Source organism: Aquila chrysaetos, chromosome 17 (genome assembly GCF_900496995.4).
Source record: "Aquila chrysaetos chrysaetos chromosome 17, bAquChr1.4, whole genome shotgun sequence".
NCBI classification, from domain to species: domain Eukaryota; kingdom Metazoa; phylum Chordata; class Aves; order Accipitriformes; family Accipitridae; genus Aquila; species Aquila chrysaetos.
The window spans coordinates 2,207,065-2,223,998 of record NC_044020.1 but is presented as its reverse complement, the minus strand read 5'-3'; the positions used below and the strand labels follow the sequence as shown (position 1 = coordinate 2,223,998).

At 52.1% G+C, this 16,934-nt stretch overlaps 1 protein-coding gene across 2 annotated transcripts; it reads right to left on the bottom strand.

The window, feature by feature from the left end:
• Positions 1-6: 6 nt before the first annotated feature.
• Positions 7-16,643, bottom strand: PLA2G6 (phospholipase A2 group VI). Of its 2 annotated transcripts, XM_030041040.2 has the most exons (16): positions 16,077-16,643; positions 14,760-14,975; positions 13,763-13,943; positions 12,037-12,224; positions 10,674-10,770; positions 9,515-9,697; positions 9,196-9,304; positions 8,433-8,585; positions 6,663-6,753; positions 5,725-5,888; positions 5,050-5,200; positions 4,732-4,868; positions 3,931-4,085; positions 3,016-3,183; positions 1,810-1,883; positions 7-1,293 (listed from the first exon to the last, which is right to left on the bottom strand). In XM_030041040.2, exons 1-16 carry the CDS (start codon positions 16,283-16,285, stop codon positions 1,152-1,154), a joined length of 2,418 nt encoding a protein of 805 aa, XP_029896900.1. In that variant the 5' UTR covers positions 16,286-16,643; the 3' UTR covers positions 7-1,151. The 2 variants fall into 2 exon arrangements, with proteins under 2 accessions (XP_029896900.1, XP_029896901.1); XM_030041041.2 differs by lacking the exon at positions 8,433-8,585 and having other exon boundaries at positions 16,077-16,642.
• Positions 16,644-16,934: the final 291 nt, after the last annotated feature.

The following is a 16,934-nucleotide window of genomic DNA, read 5'->3' as shown; positions in this document are numbered from 1 at the left end:
GTGGAACCAAATGCAAAACTCTCTTTATTTCAGGCCACATTAGTTTTGCATAGAAGCACTGTTCACAACAGCAGTCCATTCAGTCAAAAGAAAATGATTAAGAATTCAGTTTTTCAGATTACTCCTCAAAACGCCTCCAAATAGATACACAAACTATTTATAAATATGCAAAATTTACTGAAGAAACACTGAGTAGTGTAGCAGTCACAATGGGATTTCCAGCAGTAAAAAAAGTAAATCCAAATTGTCACAGTCAGCTTCTTTGGTGGGAACCTATCTCAGAGCATTTCAATTCTGTATTAAGAATAAAGAGAAATGATCTCTCTACCAAGCCAAGGCTATTGTCCCTCATCTTGAGCTTGCTGTGAGTAAAGACAGGCTTTCACATCTCAGCCCTTGAGCAAAGAGTAGCACAACAGATCAGGTGGCACAAAACAGTCTCTGGGGGGGATCTGCTCCCACCCTGGGTGCAGTCAGTACCTGCGTTGCCAGCCCATCTCGGAGGGGAAAAGGGGAAGGCGCTACAGAAGACAGCTGGCTCAGGAAAGGTTCCCCTTTCTCCCAAGGCCAGTCGCAATATTCTGTGCCATATCTACTGTGGAAAGTTGCAGTGTTTCTTCTCCCCTTCAAACCAGGCATGTTGAGGGAAGAATAATCCCTTTTCCCCATACTATACACTCTGAAACACCTTGGCCCCAGTGGGTCAAGTAATCCCTGAACATTTATCTGGCCTTGGCTCATTCTGTGATGTGGAAAGGTGCACGGTGCTTTGTCAGTGGGGGTGCTGCACAGATAGGAGACAGACTCCAGTTTCTGCAGCTCAAGACAGGTAGGTGGGGGCTCTGGCTTCCAGGAAGGGCTGTACAGTCACATAGCAGGGCAGCAAAACCGAGCATAGCAGCAGAGATGGGGCTACAGTACAAAGATAACTGTCAGCATTTCACAGCTGTCCGGGAATACATGGGTGTGTCCTGGAATACACGTGTATGTGCACTGTTGTCTATTAAATATCATTAATTCCTCATTATTATTAGTAGTAGTAGTAGTAGTCCCTCCCCCACCTCAACACCTCGGTTTAAGGGCAAATCCAAGCCATTTCAGTGTCTGCTGCTCCTTGCCACTGGGATGCAGAACAGGAACCTCCAGGTCAGTCATCGGCAGAGGTGTCGCACCAGCTGCTCAAACTGCTCCCGCTGCTGGTAGATGTAAAGCTGGGTGTCCCAGAGAGCGTTCACCAGCACGGTGTCGTTCACCTCATCCAACATCACCTCCGTGTGCAGCTGAGGGCTAAGCCTGCATACAGCAAGACAGCATCATCAGCTGGGCACAGACACGAATGCAACGAAGCAGTGAGCCTGCGAAGCGCAAGACTTTCGCTAAGTGGCTCCCGCTGTCCCAGGCGTTCGCTTGCCCTTATCTAGCAGGCTTGCAGAGCGGAGGCCTTCCCCCTCCTTCAAGGGCCAACCACACACAAGGCTGAGCCACAGTTCAGCAACTGCACCACCTAAGGCACGAGTCTTAAAACACGCTGTGCGTGGTGGAATAGGGCAGGATGCACGTTCCCGAAGGACCCTGTTAGACAGCATCCCCCGAGCCCCCTCTAACTGACCCCAGACAAGGCGTGCTGGACGCATCAGCTCATACGGGCCACGGCATCCTCCGTTACATCACTGAGGCACGAGGAGAGGGGGCAGGGGGGCAGGCATGCCTCTGGAGGGGACACTATTTGGGATGATGCATGCCACAGCCAGGTCTGAAGTGAGAGGGATAAAAATAGGTCTGTGCGGAGAGCGGAAAGGAAGCTCCTACCGGAAATACGGGACATCCGTCATCTCGCACCAGGCCCTGGCACGATCCACAGCTGGGCCATCTGCGTCAGTGCACTGCAGGAGAAACAGGCCCACGGTTAGAGCCTGACTGTCACACTGCTCTCCCCTTGCCTGCAAGAGGCTCCCCTGGCACCAAGTCGAACTGCACAAGCCGCAGAGGGAGAGGGAAAACCAGGAGCAAGTGCATCCTGGATGGCACCGTTCACCACCAAGAGTGGGGTGGCTTTTTATTTGGGGTTTTTTTTCATGTAAGAACAGTGCTCCTGATCCTTGGGACACAAGGAATTGCACCCTACAGATCCTCCATCCATCCCAGCACCAAGTGGGTTCCCTTAAAGAATCCCCAGGATGATCTGAATCACAGATTCCTTGGGATTTCATCCCTATCCGTTTCTGTCCAAGCCCAGTACCAGTAGAGCCTGTGATTACTACAGGCTTTCTGGGCTATCCTGGGACAGCCTCCCTGGGAGCCCTGAAATAAAAGACAAGGGAAGCAGAGGGACCTCTCTGGGTGTTTTCTGGCTTTAGCAAGCTAAAAGGAGATAAAGCAACAGAATTAAGATTATAGTCAGAACCTCAGTTCTGACCTTTCTGGCTTTCATTCGTTTGGAGTGTTTTCATGCACAACATTTAATGAGCTTCTTTCTGAAGCATGCAAGAACATATGCCTATTACACACTCCTAATCACAGCTCTGAACTACTCCTTTTTATTACTGATACTCCCACTGCTCTAGCGTTTACTGATTTTCCCAGTGGGGATAACACAGCTTTTCTAAAGAACAATGAATTGCTGTTTTCTGAGGCATGTTTGGTGGTTTTTTTTTTTTGGTCCAGGTTGCTCAGATGGAATCAATGTTCCCTGGAAAGATACCGAGTTTCACAAACTCACACCTGCAAGTGTTCCTAAGGGTCACTGACCACCGTCCTGTCCTCAGCTCCTTTCAGCTCCAAGAACCTCCCTGGGCACCCAAAACCCCAGAGAGGCAGACAGGGCTTCAGACCTGCTGTGCTCCCGCAATTCTTAAGTTACCCACTACGTCCATTCCTTGAACTGGCCATGGTCGGAGCAGTTCCAAGGAAATAAAATTTTCTTCCAAAAGGAGCAACCTGAAGACAGGAAACCTTTGCTCCCTCCCTGCAAGCAGCCCCAGGGTTCTTCCTCCATCCCTTCCTCCCAGTACTCACACAATCCACTACCATCTTCCCGAGCTCCCTGGCCCCAAAGACGGTCTTCGCCAGCTCCCAAGGGTTGGAGGGACGGAAAACATCCACAGAGTTCACTGGGACCTGTGGAGGCTTCCCTGTCCCCAGGGAGACCACCAATCCCAATTTTCTTACTTGCTGCCTCTGACCCTGTGGACAAAGAAAAGATTTGTTTGCAAAGACCAGCAATTAAGGCGGGGCATGTCTTTTACAGCAATCTTGGGGAAGCTCTAAAAGCCAAGGCAAAAGGCTCAGTAGCCTTTTCTCTTCCCCATCCTCCCCCTTCAGTACTGCCTGGTGAGACAGGTATCATCCAAGTGACTTCAGCAGTTGCACTGTTCTGTCCCTTACACCCCTGGCTGCACCCAAACCCATGGGATCACCCCAAAGATGAGTCCTAGGACCAGATGACTGTGAAACAGTCCAACTATTTCAGTGATTTGGCAACACACCTCCCCTTTCAGCTACAGGGAGCAGCAGCTGGCAGTAGTTAGTCATCTTTCTGAGGAACTTGCCACATCACAGAAGGCATTTGCTCTTCAGCGTTGCAGAGTGCCCTACCATTATCTTCTCCATTTATTTTTGGGCACAAAAAGGCAATGCATAGCTGCGCCAAGGGCCACACACAACCATCAGCTGAATCATCCTTGCTCAAAGTAGCAAGGACAGGCTGATGGGGCTGCTTCCCCATCTCACACCCTTGTCAGAAGAAGTATTTCACCTCTCAGCCATCATCCCAACACATATCCCCCTCCATACGCTCCCTTCTAGGGTGCTGCATTGCTAACCTGTTTATCCACTAGAGAGGCATCCATTCCCAAACCCTCTTCCCCTTCAAGGGAGGCTCATGGAGACAATAAAGCCCCATTTACCAGTCAGGGACAGGATTTCCCTCACCTTCTTGATCAGCGTCTTGTTGTACTCGTGGATCTCCGTCATGGCATCGAGGGTCGGGTTGTTGGCTAGCAGCCCACCATCCAGAAAGCGGCCTATCGGCCGAAAATAAGTGGGAGCCGCGCCGCTGCAGCGGGCAGCACGCCATACAAGTTGGTCTGCAGGGAGAGAAAGCATACAGCCTTTTGCAGCAACTTTCCTGTGTGCAAGAAGCACCCCGCCTTCACCAACACAAAGCAGAATAGGCTTGCAATCCTAGAAGACCCTGCCCTAGATAGTTGTGCCTCTTTCTCCCAACAGTAGGGCCTCTGCTTGGATGCATAGGATTATTTTGGGGGGCTTTTATAGATGTTCTCACCACTTTCTACATATCCTGGGTCAATTTCACTCTCTACCAGCTTCATTGCTGCTATTTTGTTGGTGAACCAGTTACCTTTGCTAGACAAAGAAAGAACCAAGCTGGAGAGGGCTGCATGCTTCAATTACACAGCTTTTCTATGTTAAATCTGCTCCTGAGAGCACAGGGAAAGGTACTGACTGTACACAGGACTCCTCTAGCAGACCCCTTCCTCATGAACCTTGCTAGCCAGCCCAGGCTCCTGGTACAAGAGAAGCCAAGGGAGGAGGAGAGAGGAGAAAAGGGAACCATCACTAGGACCAAGCTACAAGTCAAGATCAGGGATGAGCCATAGCTGGGCCACTCCGATTTTCAGAGCAATGGGAGGAAGACCAGGAAATCTTCTGTCTCTGAGGGACGGCCCCCTCCCCTGTCAACCAGCTAGACTGCTGTGTACCAGCATTTACCTTCTGGCTGAGTGAGTGGTTTGAAAGATGCGCTTGTCTTGTATTCAGTGGAGGTTTTTGTCTCTGGTACAGGGTAATTCCGGAAAAGGTGGAGCTCAGCTGGCTGCCGGTCGCACAACGTCCCTGTCACCATAACCCTGGGGGAGAGGACATGACAGAATAAGAGTAAAATGGAAAAAAAATGTACTTATGGCTTCAATAGTCTGCACATCACACTCCTCCAGATCTACTCTAAGGAGAGGCTAAGCATCTCTGCTGAGAGGGGTCTAGAGCACACTCACAAGAGCATCAACCAGCACGGCCCCAGGCAAGACTTACTTCGGTTTTTGGACATCTGTCATTTTGGTGTTTTCCCCAAATTCCTTCTTCAAGAACTCATCCAGGGGCTCCGACTCGTAGGGCCGAGACCCCCGGAACACCATGTCCTTCATGCGGAAGTACAGGCAGCGCATGTAGTCCATGGACTTTCCTGAGACGGGCAACAGCGTCAGCAGGAGCAGGGGGTAGGAGGAAGGGCAGGCAGAACAAACAGCACATCAGAGCTGGGACCTCCCAGGACCAGCAGGAGATGGGAGGCATCACTCCCAATCCCCTTCCCAAGCTGCCCGTCATCTGCTCGGACCTCAGCAGCATCACTGGGAGGGATTAAAGAGGAAGGGCAAGCTTGGAGCGTAGTTTCCCACTACCAGAAAGTGTCGATCACCTTGCTGTAAAACCCCCATGGAGAGAGAAGGAAGAACAGACCATTGCACTCTGCCACCACACACTTCCCAAAACCCAGAAAGCTGCTCAAGGCCAGCTGACGTGAGAAATGAGCGCAAAGCCAGGTCTAGGCTTTCCTTCATTAACAAACATCTCTTCCCTCCTTTGGCAGGGACAACAAATCTCAGTTGGGACTCAAGAGAGGCAGCTCCCACCCCACATCTGCTCCCCACAGAGGAGCCCTCGGGCCCACAGGAGCGAGAAGGGGCCCATTATTTGCACTGTCCTCACCGTGTACAATAGCCAAGGCCAAGATCCCGCCAGTGCTGGTCCCCGCGATCCAGTCAAAAATCTCACGAATGGGACGGCCCGCAGCCTTTTCGATAGCCAGGAGGAGTTGGATGAGCACCAGGCCACGGATGCCCCCTCCATCCAGGCAGAGGAGGCGGTCATGACTGGAGAGAGACAGACACAGATAACTGGGAGCTGTGGGACAGCTCACAAATCACAGCACGCTGCGTGGGAACATGGCCCTGGGGATGGGAAACTATGCCAGAAACAAGAACGCTGCTGCGGACAGTGTAATCAGTGAACAAATAAATCCAGCGGTGCTTCCTCAGATGCAAGTAAGACCGGACTCAGCCAGATAAGCCTCGTCAGAGCTGGTGCAACAGCACTTGCTCTTTTAGCCACCTCTAACCTCTACACCACACATTCACAAGCTGAAAATGCATCCAAGTCCCTCACCACGTAGTAATGTGTATTGTGTCATAAATAAAAAAGCAGACAGCCCTAAGTTCCTGCTAGCAGCACTTCAGTGCCAACCCTCCCTCCGGTCCATGCAAGGTGAGGTGCAGGCACTGCCGAGGCAGTGCACAGCCTGGCAAAGGAGCTGGGTGAACGTCAGGGCAGCACGTGGAGACGGGGAAATCACAAAGCCAAAACACCGTTTGCTGCCCAGTGGCAGAGGGGAGGGACAGAGCAGGGGTTTCACCTGCTGAGCTCGAGCTCCACTGCAACTCCAGGGCTGCAGGCAGGAACAGGTGGTGGTCGGTTATGGGAACAGAGATTTATCACAAGGTTCTGGCAAAAACTGCAACGTCAATGGACATTAAATAATGTCAGCTCTGAGGACACCACACCCATGGGTGTGGGTGGGGACAATTCACACACACGGATTTCACCTTCAAGTTGCACGGGAGCCCAGACAGAAGCTGTTCCTCACTTACTTTCTTCTACCCTCACTGGGTGAGTCCACAGCATCTGGTGCCTTCAACAACTGTCCAAGCGTTGTGGAAACATACAGAAGGTCCTTGTACCCTAGAGGGCCATGAACATGCAAAAGGAAAAAAAAAATTAGAGACCACTTTGCTACCTGAACCCTCTGACATGTGCCTCAGAGACAGCAGTCAACCAAATCATACTTAATTAGAAAACCTTCCCTCTTACTTTCTCTCTGCCCTCAGAAAGCTTGGTCAGGATACCCAAACCTCCCACCTGTGTGGTAAATGATTTCCACCATAATCACACAGAGGACATCCAGCTCCCTTCCCAGTTGAATAAAGCTCCCTGCAGGAGACACAAGCCATCTTACCCTTAGCCACCAGGTACCCCCCCCCAGATTAAACTCTACACCAAAGAGGAGAAATCCTGTCCTTTAGAGCAGGCAGCTGGAGATGCACTGGCAAAGATGAAGGATTTGTAGAAGCAGATGATGAGCACAGTAGGCGAGAGAGAAGGCAGAGCCTAGCAGCGTGCCCACTACGCAGTTTATTGCAAGCCGTAAGATAAAACCTAAATCTACTCCTGTGAGGTAACCTAGGCAGGAGAGCTGTGGGGACAGGGTGGCTTGTCATTACCCCTCAGCTGATGTACACCCAGGCCACCCTGGGTGTGGGGCACCAATCCAGGCTAGGTGAGAAGCCAGCCTGCGAAACCAAAAGAAGAAAGAACAGGAGGAGAGAAGTTAAATACTCCTGCCACCACCCAGGCCGGAAGGTGGCCGTGGATGACGATGAATGTGGTGAGGAGCTTCTTCAAGGGCCAGAGTCCATGACAAAAAAGGGCCTTGCTCTGTCACTGCATCAGAGCTGAAACTGGGGGGGGTCACCTTCACAAGGCCATGGTGAGAAGAAAGTCCTGGTGTCAGCAGCCAGCGATACTTGTGGTGACACAGACGCACTCCAGGGCCAGGAGGGGGTTGTCCTCTAGCCCCACGGCAAGGCCTTTGCAAAGTAAACCATTAACCTGAGTGGGGAAGTGGACCGCAAGCGGCTGTTATCTGCCTGCAGGCCCCTCTCACGAGGGTCAGAGCCTCCCTCCGAGCCAGTTCACCCACTGCCCACTCCGTAACCCCTCCTGCTGCCTCTGCCCAAGCTCTGGAGCTCCCTGGAGGAGGAAAGCCCAGCACCTAGAATAGACCCATGCACTTATTCACAGAGTCTGGGCAGTACAGAGCACAAGCTACAACACAATTGTATGTCCTAAGGTAGGCTTTTCCTATGCGTAACATAAACCCTGTGACCAGGGTCGCTTATCCTTGGGCTTCATCCCTTCCCTCTCCCAGCTGCTGACCTCCAGGATCTGAATGAGCAACGCTTCTAATTTCCTTGTGCCCAACACTGGGAGGTCCTCAAGGCAGACCAGCAAGTACCTCCCCTTCTGTACACGACCCAGTGGATGAAGTACGTGCAGGCAACTAAGTCCTACAGCTCTTCCAGAGGGGTGAGGGAACCAGTCTTCCCTTTTCTTTTTACAGAGCTGCACTGTATCAGGTCTATAAAACAAAAGTTTGGAGTACAAGAGTTGAGAGTACACACACAGGAAAAGCAGAGAAAAGAGATGGGATCCTGCAACAGCTGAATGAGGACAGAGTCACCACAAACTGAGAGTGAGCTAGGAGACAGTCCCTAAAGCACGGCCCATCTGCAGAAGAGATGTGAGACAGCACTGTGAAGCGAGAAGGGAGGAGAGCGAGGGAGGGCCAGGGAAGGCTTTACCTAAGCTGTTGAAGCTGCTCCGTGAGGAAGGTTGGCCTTCCAGGAAGAAGGAGGCGGCAGATGGTGCCAGGCTTGGGGAGTCAGGGTTGGGTGGGTGGCAGCGTTCGGTCCCTACAGTTTGCAGCAGGTCTAAGAGCACTTTCCGGTTCGCACCTTAGGTGACGAAGGGGGGAGTCACAGATCAGAAAGAGAATCAGTGCACGCACACACCAGGATGGGGGGGGGAGGTCTGCCAAATTCATCAGCAGCCCTGACCCTCACAAAACCTCTGGGAAGACCCAGGGAGGGGGAAAGCATGTCCCAGGTATCTCTCCGAACACCAAGCAGCAGGACTTGTGCACAGCAGGGGTACCCAATACTGTGCAGCTTCAAGGGTGTGCGCCACATACTTCTTGCCACTGAAGAACTGCCCGTGTCTGCTTACGCCCGGGCAGTTCAGCAGCACTGCGTCATCCCGTTGTGAGCCTGCAGTGCCTGACATTGTGGCTTGAAAGAGGGTGAGTGCGTGACAGCTTTTCCTCTTGCATCTCTGTCTCATAGAAGAGAAATTCATCAAGGGGTATTAATACAAAGCCTACACCGCTAGTTCAGGAAGTGCCTACCCTGTGAGCAACTAGAAGCTGGGAAAGCACGTTGGAGAAGCATCACCCACGCTTGGCACGTTTTCACCTCTCCCCAAAACACTGTTTTGGCCAGCAAGGGGAGACAGAGGGGAGACAGGATGTTGGGTTCACCCTGTAAGGCTGCTGACATGCTCCCTCACCTTTGCTGCTCCTGGCAGCTAACAGCCCTGGTGTCTCCCCAAAATCATTGGGGATCTCGACATCTCCTCCAAACACGATGATCGCTTTGATCATATCCAGGTGGTCATGCTAGGGGACAAGAGAAAGCTCAGTCAAAGACCACACTCCCTTTGGCTACATGATTTCTCATTCCCTCCCTCCTCTTTTCATTAGCCAACGCACCCACAAGGGATCACCCCATGAAAGACAATAGCCAGAATTTCAAAGGAGTCCATCCCTGCCTCAACCCTTCAAGAAAATCCTCTCTCTCCTTCCCAGCAGCCTCTGCAGAAAACTCACCTTCATGGCCAGGTGCAGTGGTGTGTTGCCATCCTGACCCCTGGCATTGGTGTGGGCCCCGTGTGTCAGCAGTACCATGGCGCAGTCAAAGCGTCCCCTCTTGACCGCAATGTGCAGAGCCATGTCAGCCGTCCGGCTGGTCAAATTCACCACGGAGCCGTACTCAAGCAGCAGCCGTGTCATCTGTGCTCAAGCGTGCACGTGCCAGGTCAAGAAGAGAAAGCAATTGTGAGGATAACCGCCTGGGTGCTCAAATGATCCAGGTCTCATGGCAAGCAAAGCAGGGGAAGAGGTGGGACCCTTAGCCTGGACACGGCCGGCTGGCAGATGCCAGCTGCATTGCTCCAAGCACTGGAGATGGGTTTTCTCTGTCCTTTACCACAGAACTAGTTGGTGGTTTCACAATCTGCCTAGAGCTTCTGGATGCTTTGGGACTTATATGCGAGTGTAGCAAGTGGCTGAGGGCAATGGAGAAAAAACAGTTCCTACTCAGGCCAGAATCCTTGCAGACTGGAGGGAAAAAGTCTGCTTTTTGATCTTCTGTTTATAAGCCAAGCAGATTTATGTCTGCTCTGAAACTCCATGGGACATTTCTGAGAGGGATGTCATACTGCAGGAGGGAAAACAGTCCTGCCATAGGAATGTCCTCTGCTTGCAACAAGCACCATTCTGGTGCTCCAGCATAGCATGTCACACCACTGATCTGCCCATCTCTGGCAGAAGATGGACCATAACCCACATGCCACCACACTGTGCCTACCTCACACTCTCCCTGCAGTTTTCGAGGCATCAATCTGCTTCTTTCAGTGACACTGTCAGTAATGAGAAGAGAGCTCCCCCCAGGGGTAACAGTGACACTGCTGCAATTTCCCCAACAAAAAGGGAAAAGGGACAAGCTGGCAGTTTCACAGCCAAGGATGACATACTAGGGATGAGCCCACCAGTTTGTTTCACTGCAAGGCTCCACTGCTCCATCCCCCGTGGCAAACAGCACTGATCAGCACAGGGCAAAGAGAAGCAAACGCCGGGCTGCCGGCTGGGCTCTGACACTCCCAGGGCTCTGCACGTGCACTCAGGAAAGGGAGAGGTCAGCAGCAGGAGGAATTAAATGGGTGCTGTGTGGCAGCACAGACCCTTGCCACGGACTGGCTCCATTTACCTCTGCCTTCTTCGCCCAGTGCAGCGGAGTGGCTTCATAGCGTGGGTCCTTGGAGTGAACCTGGCTGGCATCCACCTCGAGGATGGCCTGGGCACACCTGGCAAAGACAATGAGATGAAGGGATGGGTGGCTGCCGTCTTGACTCAAGACTTCCACTCACATCAGCACCTGCCTCCTGCCCAGGCCCTTTCAGGAAACTCTTCTGCAGCAGCAGGCTCTCTGCAACACCTGCAAGTTCCTCAGCTGCAGTTTTGTTTTGTTCTTTTTAGAAAGGAAGGGTACAACAGGAAGCATGCAAGCAGCACAGCGTTTGGAGGAAGCAGGAGAACCCCTTCCCAATTCCAAGCTGTGGAGCAACATCTGAGTGCATCTCCAATACAGGAATATGGCATTTCTGGGAACTCTCAAGACCTGAGGGGAAATTCTTCTCTTCTTCCTCTCTCGCCATGGAAACATGGGGATAAAACTGAAATAGTTAAATACTTGCTGAAATCAAGAATCTGTGTACTTCCCTCTGAGTGAAAAAAATCACACCTACTGTCAACAGACTAGTATCTAGTGCCTAGAAAGTGTGGGTAGGTAGAGACTTACGAAACAAGCATACACTCTCCACTCTGAAACACCACAAAATAAACCATGTACAAGAGATCGAGCCCCACTGCAAACTAAGGGACCTAAGCACATTTTTGGTTTGTGAATGTGTCTCCAATGTTGGAAAGCACTTTTCAAAATACTGGAAAATTAGCTACCAGCAGCTAGTGTTGACTTGAGCGCCCTATTTGTAAAGCTTGGACACTCTATGAAAATTAAGTATTATAAAGCACATACAAAGAGAATCAAATTTCTCCAGGGAAAACAAAACAGGAAGTAAACACTGCCTCTTTTGATTCAGTTCCAGAGTGTGTTATTAAGAGTCAAGAGTACCTTTGGCCCACAGGAGATGGGAATAACTAGGCTTTGAAATGAAAGCTTATTAGGATCAGAGCACTCAAAGTCAGAGGTACAGCAATTGGCAATACTATATAAGCATCAGTAAATCATCTTCTCACAGCTCATTCTGAGAAAAAGTATTTCACAAACATTTTTTTAAAAAACTGTGTCTTTCTCCTGATGTCTGATACTAAATAATATATGCAGATAAATTCAGCGAAAAAACTTTTTCTTCTGAAAGCGTTTCTTTCTTTTCCACATCAGCACCTCTCTGTTCTTTTGCCAACTTGGTGATGCAGCAGAGGACAGCACAGGACGTCCTCCTACTGAGCACTGTCCTGAAAGAGGTCCAGTCTTGGACAACTCTGAGCAAGCAGACAGGACCCCAGACCTGAGAAATAGCTCTGTTCTGGCAGCCCAAGTGGTTACTTACCCCTTCTGGGAGAACTTCAGTGCTGTGTGGATGGGGTAGCCCAGCGTCCCTATGGCACTGCAGCTGGCACGGCATTTCAGCAGAGACCGAACCATGTCCTCTTTGCCCAGCTGACAAGCGAGATGCAGAGCGGTCAGCCCTTCATGGCTTAGGTGGTCCAAGCCAGCAGTTGGGGTTCTGCCCAGGAGCTGGGAAGAGGAGACAACAGGTAAATAAATAGACATGGAAGAGCACCGTCCCTCTTCCTGACCTCTGATGAAAGACTCTGGAGCACTGGGTTCCTCACAGTGCTACAGCCTGTCCTCTCCACCCCTGCTTCCAACACAGCAGCTATGGAAGCGCTCCTTGTTTTCTCTCCCCAGAGGGTTTATTGCTGCTCTCTGTGCCCTATTCCTCCGGCCTGGGTGCTTCTGAGACACCCCTCAGCCAGAGGGCTCACACCACCCTGAATGACACAGCAGACTCCCAACCAAATGAGAGCGCTAACTGGAATCAGTAGTTTCCTCTCCTGCTGCGGGCCCATCAGTTACCACGGCCAGTCAGCAGGCAGGAGCTCAACCTCCCCTGCAACTCCACCATTGCTTTCAGGTACAAACAGGATTCTGTTTAAAATATACATGTGGTGATATGTTTGAAGGAATTTTCCTATTCTCCCCATAAATTTTAGACCTGTTACCTGCTGACTGGTTTGTTACACAAAAATATCCCACTGCTGTATGGGGGAAACCCTGCAAGCCCTGGTGCACACAAGAGGGAATTTAGAGTTTCTTTTCTCTGGTTTAGGAAGGAATCAAGAAAGAAAAGAAAAAAAAAAAAACAGGAGACAGATCATATGTGGAATTATTTCTGTCAAAACAAGCCAAGTTGCTGCCATCAGGGAAATAAACAAAGAGGACATTTTTCTAATACAAAGGTCCTAACTGCCCTGCTCCACAGCATGGCAAGCCCCGATCGTCAGCCCTCCCCCACCACACATTAGGAAACCCCAGCACAGTCTGGCAGGCAGAGGGAGAGCTGTCACAACAGGTATTGGGCAAATGTGGGGGGTGCAGCTGTAGGGGAGAGATGGTCTCGCACTCACACTGGGTGCTGAGGAGCTGACAGACCTCAGGAACCAATGTGGAAAGCCACCCACACCCTTACGAACCCTGTCACTCTGCCCAGCACTTCTCAGCAATTGAGAACGCCTCTGGCTTCAGACTGTCTCTGCCTCAAGGCTCTGATCGCTGTCCCCTGTGCAAGGTGCGAGGCTGCTCAGTTCAAACAACAGGTTCTGCAGCTCTGGAAAGTCCAGGGCGGCTCTGAACTGTCAGTCTGCGGGCAGCACACGCTCCCCCACAGCAGTCTAAACACACACTCCCCCACGGGATAACTCTGCCCAGAACCAAATACCCTGCTTGGAGGAGACGGAGAAGGGACAACCAAGGGCGTGAGGAAAGGCAGGATGAAGGTCTGATGCAAACAGCAATGAAGGACACTTTCTGAGGAAACTCGCTTAATATCCTTGTTCCACTGCAGGGTGAAATCTGGAGCCCGCTTATGGGAAACAGCACCAGTAAAGGGAAGAAAGAGGCTGAAATCAGCCTCAAGCATTAACTCAGTGCTGCAGCAGAGGGAACTGACTTTCTCCTCCCCTGCCTACAGCTATTTTTCTGTCTCCCTCCTCACAGCACAGAGAGGACCCACTCTAGTCCCACTTCCCCCCCAGCTTTGAAATCACTCCCACCTCGATGATCTGGGGGCTGTTCCCTCGCACAGCATAGTGGAAAACGGTCTCCCCGTTCCTGTCTGTAATGTCCACCCGCGCGTGGCAGTCCAGCAGCTCTAGCAGACACTCCATGTCTCCCTTGCGGCACGCCAGGTGCAGCGGGGTGCAGCCATCCTCGCTGTCCGTGCTGTTCACGCAGCTGCAAAAGAGGAGTCAACGTGAGACCAAGGAAGGGCTGCGAAGACAAGGACATGCAGCTGCTCTGGGAGCTGATGTGAAAGTACCCTACACGTCTGTGACAGGCCCAGCTGGTGCGAACCACGAGGTTCAGGAAAGCCCATCCTCTGGGCAGGGAAGGAGCACAGGGAAAGGCCACCAAGCAGCCCTGCTATGGACCCTCTCCCTGACATGCTGCTCCTTCCTCTGCCCCCCATATGGGAGCAGCTCACGCTGCCCAAAGAAAGGCAGGAGATCTGTCAGAGGTGCTGCCATTAGTCCCTCAGTCCCCTAACTCCTCACTAGTCTCCCCTATTCTCAATGAACTTACCCATGGAAGGGGAACGAGGGCTTGTGGCAAAAAAACATTTCCAGAAAGACAGTCCTACTGTACCTCCTCTCTCGTGGTTTCCAAAGTCAGCCACAACCCCCTCCAACAAGCAGCTCCACCAGGGCTGTAAGAATCTAACTAGTGCCTCTAGCAAAACACTTCAATCCTTTAGCTCAAACACCAGAGCTCTGGGCTTTAACGTCCACAGCAGCAGGTTGAAAGCCTGCCACTAAGGTTACACAGCGACCATCAGACCCCCTTTCCTACCACATCTGTCATTCAGGCAAGACACACCAAGGCCGGCACTTTTAAACACAACCTCTGCAGTCACCACTGGTGTTAAGCTCCCCCAGGAAGCCGCCCCCGTTGCTTTGGGGTATCAAGCCAGGATACCCCAATCTGGCCTAGCCTGCCCTCCCGAGCTCGTTCCCAGCACCAGGCCCACTGGAGACCCCTCCCGTCCCTTGCCTTAGAACGTGGTTGTGCCGGAAGCTCTCACGATGGCCGATCTCCACCGCGACGTGTGCCGAGGACCAGCTGGGGTGGTTGCGGAAGCAGTCACTGAGTTGCTGGAGATCCTCGAGCAACAAGGGCTGGCGTGCGCTCTCGTAGAAAGGGCGCAGCTGCCCGGCGTACTGCTCAAAACGCACCAGGGCATCTGCTTCATTGTCGAGCTGGAAGAGCCTGAAGGAAAGGCAAACGCAGCGTTGATCCTGCTCAGAGAAACAATCTCCATCCTGCATATCTGAGAGAAACTGCTCTACTCCAAACATTAGTGCTGGGGACTCCCCTATTCCTCCTCACCTGGTGTCACACTTCTTCCAAGGGAAGAAGGTGTTGTCCCACAAACGGGGTTCATTTACCCAGTGTGCAAACCAATAACACACAGAGTCGAGGTATTTTCAAATTGATTTCATTGATGCGCATGAATGGGTGCCTGTCTCAAGATAGTACCCACTTGTCTCAAAAATTCTTATATTTATATACTTAACTAATAGATATTCATTACTATTTTTCTTAATAATTGGTTCTTTCTTCTTTGCCCCTCATGTACATTAGTGCACAGACTCTGTCTTCTTCCTTCATTGTCTTCTTTTGAGTAGGTGGTATCACTTCAGTAGGTGGTCAATGAGTCAGTGGTCGCTATCTCCCCCTGTAGGAATTACCTTTTACCTACTTCTTCCCTAATCTTGACAGTTCCAAGCGGTTCTTCAAGGTTTATTGACCAGACCACAATCCATTACCTTTTCTGACATAAACACAGAGTCCCATTGTCTAGTAGTTAGCTCCTAAACCCTAAATCATGTCTAGTTATTGTTTCCCTTTTTTAAATATTAACTGATGGTGGCTGCACACAGGACTTTAGCAGCTCCCTGGTTATTTCAGTCATATTACACATATTAATTGATGACAACAATTGAAGCCTACATCGTTAGCAAAGAGCACCTCCTCGTCCTGAGGAACGTTAACCTTTGGGCTGAAGTATCCCGTGCTCAGATGCTAAAGCACCAACAGGTACGAGTGGAAGCGCATGTACCTCTGGATATTCTGACCAAAGTACCTATTTCACGGTTGCCTGTTTTCACAGTGTTTGGACTCAGCCCTGCCCTGTTCTCACAAGCTGTTTTGATGACTTCTCCACCAGCCCACGCAAGGGCCTCCCACTCCCGATCAAACACGTCACCCCACGCCCACAGCCGTGAAGCGCTGCGGTCCCGAGACTGGAGATTTCAGGTCTTTAGTTTCACGCTTAAGAGTAGCGATTGCTAAAGGTCTGTCACTTACCGGAAAGCGACCTGTGGGTTCTGGGGATTCACCAGCAGGCAATCCCACGAGCGAGCGAGGTTGTTCTTATACAGGGCCACCCTGCCTTCCTCCCTCAGGCAGGCGTGAGCGGCATACTCCGCAGCCGGCACCTCCTTCACCCGGTAAGGGTTTGTGAATATTTGGGTGACGCTGTTGATAGTATTCACCAGCCGACCAAAGAACTGCATCTTTCTGGAGCCTCAGGCGGCTTCTCCCCCGCGTCCTGAGGGAAACCCGGTCACCGGCCCGGCCCGGCCCTTCCCTGAACCGAGCGACCCAGCACCGGTAAAAGAGAACCGAGAGCCGCCGGGTTGACACACCACCCGGCAGGAAAGCTCAGCACCGTCAGGTTCTTTCCTGGCTCTGCGAAGAACACCCGGTTCTCCTCAGCGCCTCACGGCGACATTTGACCTCTCTTCTCAGGGGCCCTTTAACTCCTGTGCCTCGGCGGGTAACACCTCCCTTCCACGGCAGATCCCCGGCCTGCCTGCCGCCTGGCCTGACCGGGCCGGGAGGAGGAGGAGGAGGAGAAGGAGGAGCCCGTTAGCCGGGGGAGGCGGAGCGGGGATCGGGGCTGAGGGCGGACCGGGGCCGGGCCCGGTGCGGCGGCGGCCGCAAAGCACGACGGGCCCCCAGCATCCTCCGCGCGGGATTTCACCTCAGCCCGCTTCGCCGGCCGCCCGCCAATCACCGCGCTGTTCGCCGGCCGCTCGCCAATCACCGCGCCGTTCTTCTCCCCCGCCCAATCCCCGCACGGACCAATCAGCGGCGTCGCGCCCGGGGAGGGGCGAGTGGGGCGGGAGGAGCGCGGCGAGCGCCGCTGCGTCACGCCCGCCG